General features: G+C 39.8%; 1 protein-coding gene across 2 annotated transcripts; it reads right to left on the minus strand.

The window, feature by feature from the left end:
- Window positions 1-1613: 1613 nt before the first annotated feature.
- On the minus strand, window positions 1614-14405 carry ich (ichor). 2 transcript variants are annotated; one of them, NM_001275464.1, is made up of 3 exons: window positions 13667-14405; window positions 13317-13456; window positions 1614-5303 (listed from the first exon to the last, which is right to left on the minus strand). In NM_001275464.1, exon 3 carries the CDS (start codon window positions 5216-5218, stop codon window positions 3440-3442), a length of 1779 nt encoding a protein of 592 aa, NP_001262393.1. In that variant the 5' UTR covers window positions 5219-5303; window positions 13317-13456; window positions 13667-14405; the 3' UTR covers window positions 1614-3439. The 2 variants fall into 2 exon arrangements, with proteins under 2 accessions (NP_001262393.1, NP_649848.2); NM_141591.3 differs by lacking the exon at window positions 13317-13456.
- Between the last annotated feature and the right edge of the window lie 5006 nt (window positions 14406-19411).

Below are 19411 nucleotides of genomic sequence, written 5' to 3' on the forward strand. Positions count from 1 at the left end.
TTTAAATTTCCCTAGTATATCATTATGTGAAGTATCTTCTTCACTCTCCATCTCCATCAATTAAGCACTGCCATGCTGCTTAAGCCAACCTAAATGTCTGCTTAGGCATCGCAATCTTGGGCACTTCAATCTCAGGATTCCCCCATCAGTCGTGTTATCTACGCCGACACCTCAATCTGGGTCATGCTTAGCCACATTGTTAGCTGAATGCAATTAAGTGGCCGAAAACTATGAGATGAGAGTGGAAAATTACTTTTAATTGACATAAAGATAAATTTTAAATGGAGAATAAATGCCAAAGAGGTTTATCTTTTACTTTTCTAATGCATTTAAAATTACTTCATGAAGTGCCCTTTTGCCGAAATCTCATAAGCAGGGAAAACAATTTAAATAAATAATTATTTATAAAATTGTAAAGACACTTTGATAATACTACAAAAACTTTCATTTTGTTTGCCAAACAAGAAATCGTGTAGATTTTTTCTCAGTGCCAGTATAACAAAGTAAGAAAAGCTTAACCCATGACAGGCGGCGCGTCGCAACACGTAGCACAGTTTGATTAGAACAAAACGAAGCCGCAGCAAAGGCAACATAAGAGTAACAGCAACAGCAAAGGCAGCAGCCATGATGTTGCATAAATTTAAGTGCCACAGATACAAGGCGCAAGATACAGAAACGAGTTACAGATACATCAAGAAGCTGAAGCAGGCGCGCCACAAGATGAGGTCTCTCCTCGGAGCTGAAGTCAAAGTCGGACTCGGAGTCGGCGGCATAGAAATGCGGATGCGAACTGGAGACCCCACTTCGCATACACACACACACACACACACACACACACACACACACACACAGGCACACAATGTATGGAGTATATGGGTATATATCGGTGTCTACCTCCAGACGGGCTGCGGTGAAAGAGCAAAGTATCTTAGTGTCTTAACATTTCAAATCCGCTGCGGTTCTCTGTGGAAACGAGTCTGGAAATTGGGTCAGTGGCACAGTATGCATGGCATTCTCCGGCTCCGTCTTTGTATCTGTATCTTTAGCTTTTTCTGTAGTCGTACTCGTATCTGTAAGCTATATATCTATACCGACATACATACGTATGTACGTATATTGTATATCCCCTACAACCGTGTGGGCTTCATTTCTTCGCTACTTCTTCGGTCTTTCTTTGGCTCTTTCTTCTTTGGCTGGCTTTCTTTGTGGTCAATATAATGATTCTGGCCGACTGGCTGGTTCGGTTTAGTTTGGTTTGGTTTGGTTTCTTGGTCGCAACTTGACTTGGCTGCTCGCATATTTTTGTGGCTACTACTCCATTTTATGTTTCTTTCTTTATTTTTGTGGCCGAACGTGCCTCAATGCTACGCCGTCAGGTTGGTAATGGGACCTTAAAAGCGGGTCCGTGGGGCGTGTGGGGCATAAGCAATGGGGCAACACCCAAATGTCACTCGCTTACCTATGAGATTCCATCTAATGCTGAAATTTCCATACATTACGCATACGACATGTGGACCATGGAAGCTCGAAAAAAAAAGAATAAATGAAAACACTCTGGCGATTCGTAGGCTTAGTTTGTTTTGCACATTTTGAATGACATTTGAATTTATTTAAATATAATTAATTAAATAATAGGCATTAAAGTTACGAAATAAATATTTACAAATCGAAATGTGTTGAACAAAATTCAAGTTTGCTTTTGTAAAAATAAATAAAATTGCACGATAACTAAAATAACACAATTAATATTGTCTTTTGTTTATAGAAATTATACATACATATAAATTATAATTAAACTATTTTAGGGTTGCATTTTAATTGTTGGGTTTCTTTTCGGGTGCTGAGTGTGTCCAAGGATTAAGTATAAATAATTTCGGGTATATCAAATATAATTTAAGTTTAAGATTAACGTTAAAACTTTAGCAACAAACTTTTTAAAAAACAAATTAACAACGCATTACGATATTGGCTAAATTAAATCGAGTTTATTACTTGAGTACATTGCTAAACGATCATTTTCATCATTTCCATCGATTTCGGTTTTGATTTTTCTCCATTAACGTTTTCATATTTCGCAAATTGATTATTATGAATAATATTTTGCCAAGCCCGCTACAAATTCTTAGACCTATACATTTTTATAAATAACATCTTTCCATTGGTTTGTACATTTTATGATTAATTAATTTAAAATTGTTATTGCTTCTGCTTGATTAGTGTTAATTTAAAATGTAATTTGTATGCGACACTTTTCCAGTTTTCAACATGATGAGGTACAGACAACATTCAGAACTTTATACAACTTCCTCTCAATCCCCCGTCCTTAATTGGTATTATTGTCTAGATTGTTATTAAATATTAAATGATTTACCTGTGCCAGGACCTTGGTTGCTCAAAGTTCGCGTCCCTGCATCAAAACAGAACAACAGTTGCAGAATGACAATTGGACGCTTCGTTGTTCTTACATTGCTTGTGGTCTCTTGGGATTTTCGCTAATTCTGAAACTAAAACTCCTAATTATCTGAAAAATTTCACATTTTCTCTATAAGAGGTAGTAGGTTGATTTCAAGCTAAACTGCACTAGAGATGCTATTGGAATTTAAAATGGGCAATGTCTGTATTGAACGCAAATATCAAATATACTAGCTATAAAATTTGTTATAAGCAAAGTGTCCTTTGAAGTTTTTACTTTGGAGTTTCTTTTTTTCTTTCTAAATTTAAATTTTCACTAACTACGAATAAGCGAAGAGATCAAAAGCAACCAACAACAACGAATATCAAAAAGTGTGTGTATGTCACTGCGTGACCTATTAAGTGTTTCTCTATATATATATTAATATATAGACTGGAAAATCTCCGGGTTCTGAACGATACTCGGACATTATCCTGGCCCAGCACTGACACACACACACATATATATATATAGAGAACGCAGGGAGAAACCATTCGACAGACTATTTAGATCCTTGGAGAAACCAAATTGCAGAAAAACATAAGTTACTAATTAACAAGAATTTTCATATCACTTGAAAACAATATTTAAGGCTTTTAGTGATTTCAAATCACTTGAAAAGCTGCAAAGTATGTATATATAGCATTCCATACACTTAGGCACATTTTCAAGAGTTTTTAAATCCTAGAGAATTTTGTGGCTTTCACCACTTTTGAAACCCGACCTTATTGTTTTTAGATCTACAATGATTTCTGGCATTATTGCTGATTGAAATTGGCGATTTTGGTAAGTATAATGCACCTTTCAAAAAGTCCACAATGTCCAACTATTTGGGTAGAAAATGTGTGATTTCTGAAAGCTGATTATACCCGTTCCAGTTTCGGCCAAATCAGTATATGATCTTATTTTTTCTGTGCTGGGAATGGAATTTCTCCCTGGGAGATGCTACTGGTTGTTCGGCTATAACATAAAGCTCGTGGAGGAGCGTCAGTCACGCCCAATTCTCTTGTGTATCTGTTGATGTTTGAGCAGGTGCGCCTTCTGGCGAAAGGCCTTGGCGCAGACATCGCACCGGAAGGGCTTCTCGCCCGTGTGGGTGCGCAAGTGCACCTTGATGTTGGACTTGTTGAGGAATCCGCGATTGCAGATGCTGCACCGATGCACGGGCTTCTCCTTGCCGAGCAGACCACTCAGATCGCTGGCACTGAAGCCGCTGGGCGAAATGGCGCTCATTTGGGGCGTGGTGGGTTGTCCACCGCCATCGCCCTGCTGCTGTTGTTGCTGTTGCTGCTGCTGCTGTTGCTGGTTGGACTTCTTTTGGGATCGGGATCTCTTGGCCTTGGGCGCTCCAGTTCGCATCTCCGAACCCGTCGTGCTGGCTGTTGTCGTATGCGGATAGTTACCCAGGAGATCCGGCGAGCAAAGGCCATTATCCTTGAGGGAGAGACCCGATGCTTGCATGGAATAGCCACCCTGCTGGTGAAGATTCCCCGTCGCCTGATTGTTGGTCGGATTACTCAAGTAGCGCGGATTGATCATCAGACCATTTGGATTGTCCGTGGTGCTAACCACTGAACCGGGTGGACTGCAACTGCTGCTGGTGGCCGCCGCCAGTTCATTGCAGTACGAGGTAGATGTGGGCGCCTGGGGATCTCCCTTGATCCCCGCTCCTTGATTCGCTCCTCCTCCGCCGCCCGAGGAATTGCCGTTGGGCGGACCATTCTGGAGGCGATTCTGCAGCAGGGGCATGTAGCCGTGGCTCAGTAAACTCTGGAGCGTGGAACTACTGGCATGCATGGGCAGTGGACTGTGTGGCAGGATAAAGTCACCCAAAGAATCCTGCTGCGAGACCAGTACCTTGGCTGACTCCTGCTGTATGCAATTGCCGTCGATCCAGGCATCCAGATCCATCCAGCTGTCCCGCGTATCGTTATTGTCATCCTTGTCCAGTTGATTGGGCACCGTGGTGTCCGCAATAGCGGAACCTATGATGGCGGCTATATCATCAATGGAGTTCATGTCCACATACTCCGTCAGATCTTTGTAGATACGGACGCCGGAATTGTGCAGGGAATCGGCCACCTGGTCGATGGGCGTTAATGTGGCTATGCTGGGACCGGATCCATTGCCATTAGCTGCGGATCCCGAACCGGATCCGTTCATCACACAGCTATCGGCCACGGAGTAAAGCTTAGAATCTAGTTGACTATCGGCGAAGAGCTTCACGTCCGCCAGGCAGGCATCGTTGCCACCTCCTCCTCCGCCGCTCCCGCTGAGTACACTTTCTGGTAAGCAGGTGGAGGAGGATACTATGTTGTGCTCATTGGAGTTGTTGGAGTTGCTATTGCTGCCCCCATTCGATTGCGTGGTGGATGTGGGATTCGATTGGTTCTGCGGGTGATAGGCACTCTGCATGTAGTTGTTGTTGCTCTCATCCGGCAGTCTCTGGGCAATGGCATGATAATGGTGGCCGGAGATCCCATTGATGGACAGGTGGCCCGTGTAGCCTGTGAAGGGCGGCAGTGGCTTTAGATCCGACAGCGCATTCAGCGACGATCCATTCAGCAGCAGATTGTCCAGCACGTCCAGCGAGTTTTTCTGATCCGCATCACTTGGCAGGGAGTCCAGGTCATGCTCCAGCAACAGCTTGTGTCCATCGAGCAGATACTGATCCTGGGCGGAGGTCTGGGGCGGTCCCCAGCACGGACTCATCAGCAGGCTCTCAACTTCCGATTCACTTGGGCCGTTCATGCTGCAAAACTTCATTGTCAGTGGACCCAGGCGATCGAGGCAAATATTCCGGCGATCCGAGTGTTATCAGATCCTACGCTATCCAAGGTCCAATTTTTTACTGGAAAGAGGTTAGATAGCAAATAAAATCTTTAAATTATGTGCGGGCTAAGAAGTAGTTTTCTCGTATTATTACTACATTTATAAGAAATAGTTAGGAAATAGTTAGAAATGAGTTGCCAAATTCGGTCTACAAAACATAACAATGTTATTCTTTTCAAAAAATACGAACATAATTATAAAAATGAAGCATTAACTTTAAATGAACCCATTATATTGAACATATTCTTAATTACAGTTGTATCCCAAATTCCTCTGACTAGCCTTTCAAGTGGAACTTCATTCATCAAAATTAAGCTTGGCCCACTGATCCATTCTTAGATAAAACATTTACCAAATTTCTTTAAGACAGAGAATAATCTTTGATAATAATTAAGCTTATACTAGCTTTCCACTGTGCTGACCCCACCTCAACATGTATAATTAATATCAGGTTCCTGCCGACCCACCTTACCGCCCTGCACTTGCTGACAACCTGACCCATCGATTCCGACCCACTGATAGCCCTCACTAATGATTCTTTAATATGAAAATATTAAACAAAAGTTGGGCCCGCCCGTTGACCAAAAATATATCTTTCCACGGGGCTTTTCCACTCCCGCTTCTTTCAGCCAAATAGAGATTAAGTTAAGACATTCGATAAGCCTTAATGTCCGTAAACGAAAAGAAGCAGTCACATGGGATGGATGCATAGGAAACGAAGAAGAAACGAAAATCGATACCAGAATCGGCCAATAATAATTTCCAACCGGTATTTGGGTCAAAACATTAATAATCAGTTAAATTAGCATATAAATTGGTGGCGAGCGAGTGAGATGGCTATAACGAGCGGGAAAGAGACCGCATTTGGCTACGAATGCGCGATCGTAGTCGATATTTGTATTTCGATGGTGCACGCTTGATTGGAACGCAAGTGGAAGTTCTTCAACGGAACGACATCATATAAAAGACCGACAACGAAAGCACTACAGAAACACACAGGTGTAGACCCAAAAAACTAAGAGAAGAAGAAGCAAAGTCGGCCCACACTAGCCAGCAGCAATTATATACACTGAACAAAATATGAATAAACCAAATTGAATACTAGTTACATTAACAGGATGGTTAAATAAAAAATATACATATGTATGTATAAAATAAAATAAACTATCAAATGTTAAATTTAGTATTAAATATTTCAGCGAACTGTGAGATAAGCTAAAGACTATTTTAAATAATATAATGAGACAAGACTTTTAGCTTTTTTCAAAGTGTATAAGTTCATTTGGTTAACTAGTTGGAACACAAAACGAAATGAAATGAAAGAAACGGTAAAGCAGCAACTCCCCCCTCTTTCTTTTTCTCTCTCTCTCTCTATCTATCCACTACCTTTTGTGCATAAACAGTTAACTTGATTTCGAGGCTTGGCCAGAAAGAAGAAGACAAAAAAGACGAATGCGAAGATGAGGCAGAAATCAAAGCTAGACACTGTCCAGCTGGAAAGAGAAAATTTCGCTTTCAACAGGTTGGCGCTGGCAACATTTATAGCCCCATATTGCCGGATCTACAGCAACATGTTGCCAGTTCAGCTAGCATGCGGAAAGAAGAAGAAGATAAAGCGGCAACAACAACAGCGACTCAGTCAAGCCAGCTAAGCAGGCGCAGCTAAGCGTGGCGGCAGAGGAGCGGCAGAAAAACTACCGTTAGCCGAGAGACGAGAAGAAGAGACCTGCTGACATACTTCCGCGATCGGCAAAGCCCGAACGTTTTTGCCGAAGCCCGGCTTCGCTGTTTCCCCCTCTCTTCACTAAGCGTCTCTCTTTTTCTCTTGAAACTCCCTCTCTCGCTCTGGCATTGTAATAATTGTGGAGTTTTTGGATGCTCACGCTCATTCTCATTACCAACTTTTTGTTGGCACAGTTTCGGGGGATTTTTGTTGTTGTTTCCTTAAGCTCGTCTTTGATTTTATGAATTTTAGATTGCAAATGAGTACACTCAGAATAAAAGAACTGCTTTTAAACTACTACTTTTAAAAGTTCTGCTGTTATAACTAATTAATTTTTTCGAAAATATATATCAAATGTTCGAAAACTGAGACCAAATTTATAAATTGCTATTTAAAACCAATTAGACATATTAAAAAAATAAAAATATATTACGGTCAATTTAATCTTTTTAAATATACTTGCCAAATAATCCTGACTTAAGAACTTGTGTTTTTTTAAGATCTTCTTTCAAAGATGGTACAATTTATGAAAGCAATTAAAATATTGAAAATAATCCCTATAGTTTTAGTGTTTTTTGGGGGCGCTAAAAACATGAGTGAGTCGGGTATTATAATTGGCGTGAAATATTTTATGGCAAACAAAAACGCCACTCATTCCCATTCCCATTCCGATTCAGATGCCGTATTCTGAATCTGAATCAGAGTCTCCTATTGTTATTGTTTGACTGCGCGTCAGATTTTACACATTTTTGTTTGGCCGGCGTTTTATTGTGCCTGGTACATGAGCATTTTGCTTTTAATGAGCCACATTGTAACGGTGTTGTGCTGGTCCGTTTGCATTTGAATGCCCACCGTCCCACTCACACACACACACACAGACTTGGAAGACCCCAACACCATCACACAAATCGCGGGGGCGCGCCGCACAATGGGCCTCTATTGTAATTTAAGCTTGTAAATGGTCAGAAGCCTCCACAATGGACAATGTCAGTCGCCAAAGATCGGCTGTGGGGGCATTATAATTACTGCTATATGTCAGTCAACCGGGCTGAAAACCTTTAACGGTTATTTCGAACGAATTAGTGCGAATTTTTGACAGCCGAGTGATTTTATGATCGCTCAGCTGTTTTTATATACGGTTTAATGTGTTGATGATGCTGGGGTTAGATTTCGGGCAATGGCTTAATTATAACTGACAGCTATCTTTTAAATTGATTCTTAATAGTTTAGTTAAAATGCAATTTAAAATTTAGTTTTCTTGTGAGTTTATACAGAGCGAAAACAAAAGACTTAAGACACAAACCTGAAATTAGTATGACACCAAACAAAATTGAACCCCTATTAAAAAAACGGTAAGCATTGAAGCAAATTTTTGTCATATTCAGAAACTTTGGGAAACCATTTCCCATTATCTAAACGATCTGCTAATCCAGTATGGTGGAAAGTAAATACCTACAGATAAGCCAGCAAAATCCCTTCACAAATTCCTTGGACAATTGATCGACCAACTATCTCAGATCGAAGACAGAAAAATAACTTACTTAACCATCTAACAGGCAACTAAATGTCTGACCCAAGCAATTGACCAGCGAAATGAACTCTAAACTGCATCAACAACACGAACCGAACAACAGCTGCTGATCAGATGGAAATTGAGTTCTTAACGTTTCCTAGAAAACTCGAACGGAAATTGGTCTTAACCTTTGGCGGCAATCAACTTCCGTTTAAATGTTCGAACACGATGCGGCGGCAAAGGTCAAAACGTTTTGGCCAAAGTCAAGCTGCAAACACTTTCCACCCTCCTCCTTCTCACGGACCCGAAAATGAAAAGAAAAATCAGGTCGGCATTGGTGTTTTTCGCGGGGCTGCCACAAGGCGGATAGCTGGAAAAAGCGAATGAAAAATTATTTGATTGCAAAATTTACAACCGCAAGAAAATCAAAATAAAAAACAAAACACAAAAAAACCGCACGTACCAGCTTCCACCGTGAAGGAGAAAAAAAAACTTTGACCAAGACCGAGAAGCCGAAAAAAAGCTTCGGAAACGTGTGGCTTGCATTGAGGTCGCCATCAGTCATTGAAGGTTTGCGATGCTGTGAGCTTGCCACCATGCCTCATGCCCCTGCCCCACCATCTATCTTGGCCCACTCGGATGTGGATGCAACAATTTGTTGGCAGTGAAAAGCAAACGAGCCGAGAAGCGTAAGACTCCAGTTGGCTAGTCGGCCGTCTAAATACTCTTGGATGCTCCTACTTAAGCCATAATAAGCCGATTTAAATTCTATTGGTAGGTGCCTGTCTGGGTTATCAACAAAATTGGGAGTAAGCTGGTGGTTTTTCTTAACATTCTTAAGCTAACTGACCTAATTTCCGGTACACTATTTCTTTGTTTCGCACTTATAAATAAAATGGTATTTTTAATATACCTTCATACTTTAAGGGTGTTACTTAGTTACTAAGAACCAGACTCTGAAAGCAAAAAACTGGAAAACCGGACTGGCCAAGGCAGTGGCGGTGGGAAACGTGCTTGGTTCCCAATTCTCGATTCTGTGCTCTTGGTTCCAGTTCCTCATCTCCTTGGCAGCTGCGCACTTGACCGCACATGTGGCACGTGTGCCATGGTTGGGGAATGGCCTAGCTGTGTGAATTGTGGCATGCCCCTCGTGGACCCCGCCGGAATGACTAACTAACTAACCCACAGACAGACGGGGAGCCAACGCCAAGCCCATCTGCAGACTGGTCAGCAAATAGGCGCAGCACTTCGCTACAGACGCTATCAAAATCTTGTTTTCTCAAGTGGACAGAGAAAGAAATTTGAAGTCGAAATTAAGTACACAGTTTCTTATATTTCAGGCTTAACTTGTAATGGGAATGGAAAATTCTATTCATTATTTTAGCAACTTTAGACATTCATTCTCTCAGTGTAGGAGAGTAATACGGCCAAGAGACTTGAAGACTTTAGCAAATGGGTGGGCGTAGTTGCCTGATAGCTGTCTATCTGCACAAGAATTATGTTGTGCGAAGTGTAAATTGGGTTTAAATTAACTACTTTCGATTAGATGAAGAAAATAGATGTTGTGGTTTGCTCTATATAATTTCAAAAAAAAAACTTGTTTGAGATAGCAAAATGCTTCTTTAAATTTCTTAAATGTTCAAAATTCTTTGCAGATATAAACAGGTTAGTCCCTCTGCTTTACCCCTACTCTAGATATTCGTGTATCTTTCGCTCCACACATCTGCTTAATCTTTCATTAAACTCTTGTGTTTTTATCGTCGGCGGTTTGTTTTAGCCATGAATGAACTTCTGGCACACCAATTTGCTCTGGTCGGCACTTGACTCGCCTCGACATAACTTCCCGGGCATCCAGGTCTGGTCGGGAACTACAACTGCCGTTAGCTTCCACGGGCTCCACTCCCTTTTTGTGGCCAACATGTGTCCAACAAGCCAGATGACAAGTTGGCGATGGCGATAAGGCCGGCCTGAAAGGCCAGCAGGAAGGCTTGGCTTGACTCGGCTCGCCATAGCCTGGCCCGATTTGGGCGATACTTTTATGACCGAGACTGTTTGCGGGAAAGAGATGTACTGGAACTGGCACTCTGCACGGGTAGTGGACCCTCCACGCAGCGGATCCAAATCCACTCCCTGGAGGCCCAGCAACAACTATGCAAATTTTTGTGTAGTTTTTATGATGCTTAACAATTTTTAGTCGCCGCTTTTTTGTTGTTATTTAAATGCGGTCCGCCAGTGTGTGTGTGTGTGTGTGTGTGTGTGTGTGCGTGTCGAGACTCTATTATTATTATTATTATTATTTCTCGTTCGTGGGTTTGTTGTGGTCATCCGAGAGCAGCTGAAGGCACAACCATAACAACAACCACAATGACAGCATGTCTGGCAAGTCCCAAAAAGCATTGCCCAGGTCAGCGAACTTTTTTCTCTCCGCTGGCTTTGTGAATAATATTTGCGTAGTTTATTCCATTTGTAGTTGTATTCCTTTTCGATCTGCAGCTAAATGTGCAAATTAAACATAAATGTTTTGCGATGAGGAGACTCCTTGGCAGTTAGCGGGCTAAAAATATTTCTGAACTCATGCATACATACAAAAATATTTGCCAAATTATTTGATCATCTTTAAAACTTTAGTAATGATCACCTAATGACTAAAGTTGATTGGTCGGTTTAACAGACAAAAATCCCCTTTTTTACAGGGTTCATAATGTATTGATAAATTGATAACTCAGGCAACATTTTCTGTAAATATTAATTTATGTTTTCTTACAAAATTATATAAAATTTAAAATAACCCAAAGCAACAATTAAGTTAGTTTCACCTTTAAAAAATACACATTTCTCAAAATTAGTGCATCAAATTAATGCGATACCTTAATTATTTGAAAGCTTATGGCTAAGCCGAGCTCAAGAACTTAATTTCGTTACAATTCTTGTAATTGATATGTTATGCTCGCCTTCTCATTTACTGTCTTCACGGGAAAAGGCCCCCTTAACTCAGCCAGCACACCTCTTAATTAAAGATCGAATCGGAGCCGATTGTGAGCTCAATTTTGAAATTCAATTAAAAACCGAATGAAGAAAAGCAGAAAATTTCAGAGTAAAAGATATGGAGGCAGCAACGAAAATCTTTAACCCAAAATGCAACTCAATGCTCAGCGAATTTGTTACGCTTATTGACGCCGCCAGACAGATGAAAGAGTTGGTGTTGATCTTCATGTTGATGCCGGGCGTATTCCATATAACACTGAGAAAAATTCGTGTAACAACTATAAAGTATAAGGTATAAACCGGAAATCGTATACACCTCAGTTGTTGTTTTCAAAGATGTGAAATAAATTGGAGTATGAATTGAAGCTGTAAGGCAAGAGAAAAACTCTAATGCTGAACTATAATTTTTTCTTAATTATTTATTGTATTAAAATAATTGTTTTGATTTGGCTAATCACCTATTTGAAATACCCAAGAATATTTGTCTCAACTTTTGTCTTAGTATTTTCTCCAGTGCATCTCTATCTCGCCCGCTTTGCTTTGTTTTTGAGGGAACTGCCGCTTGCCGAATGAGTAAGCGTAATTTTGCGTCATCTAACGGTACAAACAGCCGCTACTGTTGTTGTTGCCATTGTTGCTGGAGTTTTTTAATTTTTTTTTTTGGCTGGCATTGCCATTCCGTTCTTACCAGCCGATTGTTGTTGTATTTTAGACCATTTTTGTCAGACAAACAAACGGTTTTATGGTTTATTTTTAGCCCGTCCAACGGCTTGGCAACAGTAGCCACCCTTTCCCCTTCGCGACCCACCAAAACTTCCCCTTCCCTTTTACCGAAAAATATAAAAAAACGCTTAAGTGCTAGCTGTAAAACGAAGAGAGAAGAAGAGGAGCACTACTTCTTACTTCCGACTGCAGCGGGCAAGTTGAAGTTCGTTTTGAGGTCGCCTAAAGACGTTTAATTGTTTTGGAATCATTATATTTTCCAGCTTGTGAATTTTTGGCTGCACATTGCGCATACGTCACGTGGGAAGATTGAATTAAGTGTAAAATCCGATCAACTAAAGATGTTTGTTTGAGGAATTTTTGAAGATTGGGAATATAATAATATAATTTCTTTATGTTTTCTAATAATAGAAAATATTCAAACATGCAGAAGTTCTTTTAGTTTCCTAAAGTTACCTTTAGCATAAAATTTCATTGTTTACGAAAAGAATAAATAAATCTTAAACATATCTTTATAATGAGATCACATTGTGGTTATTCACCTAAATGGCATGGAACAATCCAGACCTATAAAAACTCAAATTTAGCACATTTACAACATTGAATTTAATTACTAAGGCTGCTTCTAGCCAAGAATTTAGTATATTAGCTAGCTAGTTAGGCTAACGAGAACATTTTTCTGCAATAGTTTCTTCACCTCAAAAAAAAAAAAAGAACTCAGCGCCAAAATCCGTTCCCACTTCTAATTAGCATTGTATCCATCCCGGGATGCCTTGTCACTGCCCATTAGTGGGATGTGAATTTCACAATTGTCATAAGTGGAGCCCTACGGATACCAAATCCAATCCCCCACCCCCCTCACGTTCCACCTGCCTGTCTAAAGGCCGTCTATTTGTATTTCATAACAGGTGAGTAATATACGAACATATCGGAAACGATTTCGGTCAATGACTTTTGCCTGATTTGTTTATAAGCCAGAATTGAGAATATTCTTCTTATTTGCGGGGCCGTTGACTTGAGGAATTTCGATTTGTTTGGTTTTGCACTGGCTTTGGTATATTGGGGTAGAACATTCTTTGTTTACTTACTGTTACGAAATTGCAGCTTCAGCTAATAGACATTTTGAAAAATATACTCAAAAATTTATCAACGTTCTGTGTCAGATGTTTCTGGAGCTTTCTGTTTAAGTTTTGTTTTGCGGTAATCCGTTTTCAATTATATAATAATCCTTGGGAGTTGTAATTTAAAAATCCTTATTAGGTTATCATTTATATATATTAGTTTTTGATGATTTTTTTTGCAGATTGAATTCAAAGCATTTAAGATAGAGGAAGTGAGCAAAATATAAAACACCAAAAGTGGATAAATAATAAAAGTCCAACACCGAAAGTTTAAATGAGGAGGGTAAAAAATAAAAATAATATTTTTGTATACTCACAAAAACAATGGGAGGAAGACATAAAAACTATGCAAAAAATAATGAACGGGTAGTAGTACGAGTAGATTGTTTATTATGTGTGGGATATAGATATGAATTGCAGCACTGCAATCTGGGATGATAGTTCCGTAGTGGATAGTGGTTTAATTTAGATTGCTTTCCAATATTCTTGGTTTTCTTGGTATCTGACTTTTTGCAGTATGTACAATGAACCAATTCAACGATTTCCGGGTTAAAATATTTACAACAGCGTTTTTAGAAGTATTTTGCATGTGTATTTCGTATGTTTTGTTTTGATTTTTAACTTTTTCTTTAGCGTATTTCCTTTTTATTGCACTGTTTTTGTTCACTTTTAGCACTTTGTTGGGGATTTTCGTAGTTGGATTTGTAATGTATTTGACAATTTCTTTAACTCTTTGTCAACCATTTTCACAATTTATTAGCCGCATTTTAGCTCAATTAAAATTTTACGTTTTTGTTCACTTCTTTTGCGATTCTTATTTCTTTTGTATTTTCGCTGTGCGTTTGTTCTAATTTCTGTTGCTTGCTCTTTCGATTATTGCCACTTCACATGTTCGCCACTGTATCTGTAGCTGTATCTGTATCTCTATCTGTGTGGATGTCTGCGAAGAGGTGGAAGAAGTCCACGTCCACAATCAAATCGAACCGAACCGCGAAAGAACGCAGACACTGGGTGCGCACAAATCCGCAGACGTCAACGGTAGAAAGCCAACTGTGCGCAGGCGCAACACGAAAAGAAATTTCCGAGCCAACGGCGACGGCGACGTCGACGCTGGCGCAGATACAAAGATACAAATCACGTTCGGGTCCGAGTCGGAGCGGAGCGCCGGAGAGCATCGCAACATGTTCGAAGCGCAGACCTCGGCTCCAACGTGAGTTCAAAGTCAGGGCTAAGTTTGTTTATGTTTCTTAAATCTCGGCAAAAGCGGCAGATTTTTGGGATTTTTGAAATAATATCAATTGCCATGTTACTTGTAATGTCTTACAGTTGTAAATATATTTAGCCCAGTGTATGAAATATTAGATTTTAGTGTTTAAAAGTTGTTTTATTTCAGTCACATCGATTAATTTCGGAAACTTTCGCAAATAATTAATTTTTAAGTGGAACCTATTTCATAGTTTTATTCTATTGTAATCTGAATCGTATCTTAACACTTTTTAACGTATCTTAACATTTTTTTTCTTAAATTTCATTTGCGCTTCATGCTCATACCTGTTTGAAGCTGCCATGCAACTTGACCTACTTAGTAAAAATTTAAACATTTTTTCCTGTTATTCCGCCTTATAAACATGTTGCCAGCAATTTACAGTTTGCCGGGCCAGCAACATGTTGCCAACGTATATTTTGCCCAAGAAATGTTCAATTTTTATTACCACACTTGTTTATTAATTTCTATTCAAAATACATTTGTAGAATTTAATATATTTCTTAACCAAAAAATATATTTTTTATTTCATATATAATATATATGCTATTCAGCAGCGTCTGCACTTGGCACTTGCCATTGTTGTTCTTTAGCCTGACTGTTGTTATTGCTGTCACAGCCACTGCTGCTAATATTGTTGTTGTTGTTTTAGCAGTGCCTGTGCAGTTAACGGTATCGCTTCGAAAATGAAAGCTCCGAGCAGCGCTCACAGGTTGCAAAGTTTTGTGTGGATTTTTGTGTTTTTGCTCACGACTTTTTTACAACAACAGCAGTTGCTGTGATTTTATTTGTTGATTCAATACCCTGTCAAATTGGAAGTATTATATTTTAAGACCCTTTATCGTTTCAATATATTAATTTCTAATTATAAGTTATTTGTACAAAACATTTATATATGAAAGTTGTTAGTTCGATCGTGGTGAATATGACAAACTATTGGACGACTAACAGGGTATTTGACAGGTCGCCACTTGGTACTACCAATCCCATATGGAAGTTAGTATCTCTGTTGGTTGGCACTGGCATTAGCATAAACAAGAGCCGCCTGCCTCATCATCGTGTTGACCAAAATGCAACTGCGTCACTACGGACTTGGTTGATATGGGTACTTTCCCCGCCGCCTCCGCTGTATCCGTCTGGATTGTTGGTCATGTTCATGCCTCATGATTTGTTTTTCATCTGCCGGCACATCTTCTTCCCCCTTTTGGGACCACAGTCATAGTCTGTATTTGTGATGTCTGATTTTTCTTCGCTGGAATTAACTTGCGTTTTTTATTTCGCAAAAGTATTTCATATGCATGCTGGGCAATTTTTTTTCATATCAAATATTTTTGTTTTCTTTCCATGCGTGACTCATGGAAGTTAATAAAAATTTATCTTGGGATTGTCTTGAACTTTGTCGCCTACTTGGAAGGGAAGGTTTCATGGCCAAGTTTGCCGCATAAGTCTTTTGTTTGGCTCGGTGTATGATGATGTATGATTAACAATTGCTAGCAAAAGAATGGTATTGAATATAATGGTTTCTTTGAATGAATACTTGGGAAGCATCTGCGTCATTAAATTTAAATGCAGTATTATTAAAATAAATATTAAAATAAATGTGTAAAATAAGTAGGTGCTGCATAATTATTTATTACACCATTTAGAATAAATATCATACATGTTTAAACAAATTTCTGTAAAGCCCTCAATTTGTGTGTAAAACAATTGGTAAATCAATCAAAAAATTGACACAGAACAAAACGGAATTTATTAATTGCTTACCTTAGAACAAAACGAAATTCAATGAGTTTTATGTGCTTCATGCGAAGCTCCCGCCAAGTTCTGAGTTCTCAGATCAATAGCTTTTATGGCAAAAGCCGAGACAAGAGGCAAACATTCTGGCAAAGGGAAAACTACAGTTAGACAAATTCTATGCACGTCAAATGTCAATCTGCATACACATATGTATATACACAGAGCCTCAGCTTCAGACGGAATCAATCTTGGCATTAAAGAAGTTCGGCAAAACTTGTGAGGAGCGCATACAAAACTAATTGAACTTGGACAGCGTGACACTTCACCCAAAAAAAAAAACGGAGAGCCAAACCGAACAATATGGTAAGTGCCTCTGGTGGAGTCAAGCCATCAGTCAAAGCATTTTGTTCCAGGCAAATAAAGGCAAGCAATCAAATTCAGGCAAACGCCAAAGAGTTTGAAAAAACATAGTGCGGCGGCCGGGGGGAGAGGTCAATGGGGCAACGGTAAAAAAGTAAAAGAAAATAAAACTCAACCGCACATTGTGTAAATATTGACACGAGGGTCAGGCCCTCAGAACAAGATTTGTGCATTTGTCAGAAGATTCAGCTTCAGTGCCCCTCACACGCATTTGGGTTAGACAAACTGAACCCAAAATAAATGCGCCCAAAACAAAATGAAGATCTTCCGGAGATCTCACACCACGGGCGGTTCAGTTCGTTTGACCGCAAAAGATCTGTAAATTGAGGTGCAAATAACAAATTGCGCAGAAGTCAAAGCAATCTGCAACGCCTGCGAGCTGCACCTTTCTATTTACCCAAAATAAGACCGAAAACGAACTGCAAATGTGACGGAATCCGGAGACGAAACATCAGGAAAACAAGTGCTCAAGGGGTGGTCCTTGTGGGAGAGGTAGCATCGATTCTACAAACAGAATTTATGTACCTTTAAGTGTCTCAAATTAGTTTGCTAGCTGTTTGCCTACTGAAAAACTGTTTCTCTATTTTCTTTCACCTTCCATTCAGTTTGCCCCCTAAGTCTTTTGTTGTGATAGATGTAACTTACATACATACTGTATTTTTTTTTTACACATTTTTTTCTTTAAATTAGTTTAGTAGTAATTTTTTAAATTAGGAATATATTTTTTTTATCATCAACAATGTTGCTTGGATATGTACATTTTATACATATGTAGATTCCCATTTTTAGTTTCATTTCCAAATCTCGTGTATCTTCTAACCAAATCTTTGAATTGATGTCAAACGTTGCATAAATTTCGCATCATATCTAACAGCTACAACAGCAGCAATAACAAGAACAAACATCAATAATAATGCAAATTTGGCATGCATAATTTTGTACTCTTCAGTCACTTCTACCACTTTTTTTCTTGATTTTGTTTGTGAGCCAAGGTGCGGGCGTCAGTTAGCCCAGAATAGGGGAGACAAAGAGATGGCTATAGAACATTGCCATGTGGATATCTGCGGTGGAGTCGCTGTCAATGTGGAGGCTTATCAACGTTAATAACACGCAAAAGACAACAAAATAAAACCGAACCAAGCAATAAAGGTGAAAGAAAGCAAGAACGAGAACAACAAAACGAGGCGGCAATAAAAATGGTAAATAAATGGCTACATGTGTGCGACAGAGGAAGCGAAGAAATGGATCTAGGAGAATTATGAATGTAGTGCAAAGTGTGGGAGGCCTTTCGGGTGGGTGACTGTATACAGAGACAGAAAATCAAGCCCAAAAAACCTTAAAATAAGCTTAAATGTTCTTTAATGGGTCTATTAGTTGAACCATATGAACAAGCACGTTTGAGCCGTGAATAAATTTATGAATACCTTTTGAATATTGTACAAACATTCGCACTCTTTTAAGAATCCCCAAATTTTTTCCTGTGTTTGTGGTTTTTGGCGGTTGTGGTTGTGTGGGTGGCTCTGCAGCTAGGCAAAGGTCAAGACGAAACGCAATTGACAGCGCGGTAGGCGCATTCACAGCCTCATGCAACTGCAACTGGCAGCACCGGAAGTGGGTCAACGAAAACCGGATCCGCTTCAAACGCAGCTGTGTGTAGAAAGAGATAAACAACAAATGGCAACAGCACAGGCAACACCAGCAACCACAACCGAACAAACAACAAAAAACAAACAACAGACAATGCAAAATGCAATTGAGATGCAAATGCAAATTGCATTTGCCACATGTTGCAAATGCCGTGTGCTGTTCCATGCTGTGTGTGCCAGCAACATAAATAAACATGAAAATAATGCACACCATTAACATTGCCAATGGCCCCCTAAGAGCAAAAGGTGCGGGGCGCGGGGGAGGTCTGTTGGGTGGTGGACCCAAGAAGGCAATGTTGGCTAGATAGACGAGTGGCCAAAAGGCAGGCTCTCTGTCTGTGTGCCGTGTGGAGTGTCATGGGCATGACTTTGGCTGACTTTGCTCTTGACAAACCAACTGCTGCATCTAATGAAGTTCCATTCGACGCGGAAAAAGTGGATTATGAGACCCATAGGGTAGTTTTAATGGGGAATATTCATATGTTTTTTTGCACTCGTTTACAAAAGTTATAAATGATATTTATAATATTTTCCTACTATTGAGTGATATCATCCTTTCCCGCTGTCTGTCCCGCCGTCTGTCCCGCCGACTGTCCCGCCGGCTGGCTCAGGCAACGAACTTTGGCGGCTAACATAACTGGAAAAGGGCATCCAAGCTTACAGAGCTACCATCACACTAGCAATCATAACGGTGAAGTCCAAAAATGTTGGATGAAGAAGCGCATCGCATCATTTGAACCGACAAACGAAAACGGAACCTATTTCACTTTCCACGTAGCTACAAGATACGAAGGGGCTCAAATGCATTTTGACCATCCCAATGACAGGGCCAAATATAAACCGATGCTCGCTCATCTTTTGACTGGCTTTTTAATTGAATTTTCTTCTACTTGTGCAGCGGGAAATGTTTTTCGGAGTGAATACCGTTTAAGCGGCTCAACTGCTTGATTGTCATCAGATAGGGCATTTTTATTTACCTCCAATATTTCTGTTCC

Source organism: Drosophila melanogaster, chromosome 3R, assembly GCF_000001215.4.
Source record: "Drosophila melanogaster chromosome 3R".
Classification (NCBI taxonomy): domain Eukaryota; kingdom Metazoa; phylum Arthropoda; class Insecta; order Diptera; family Drosophilidae; genus Drosophila; species Drosophila melanogaster.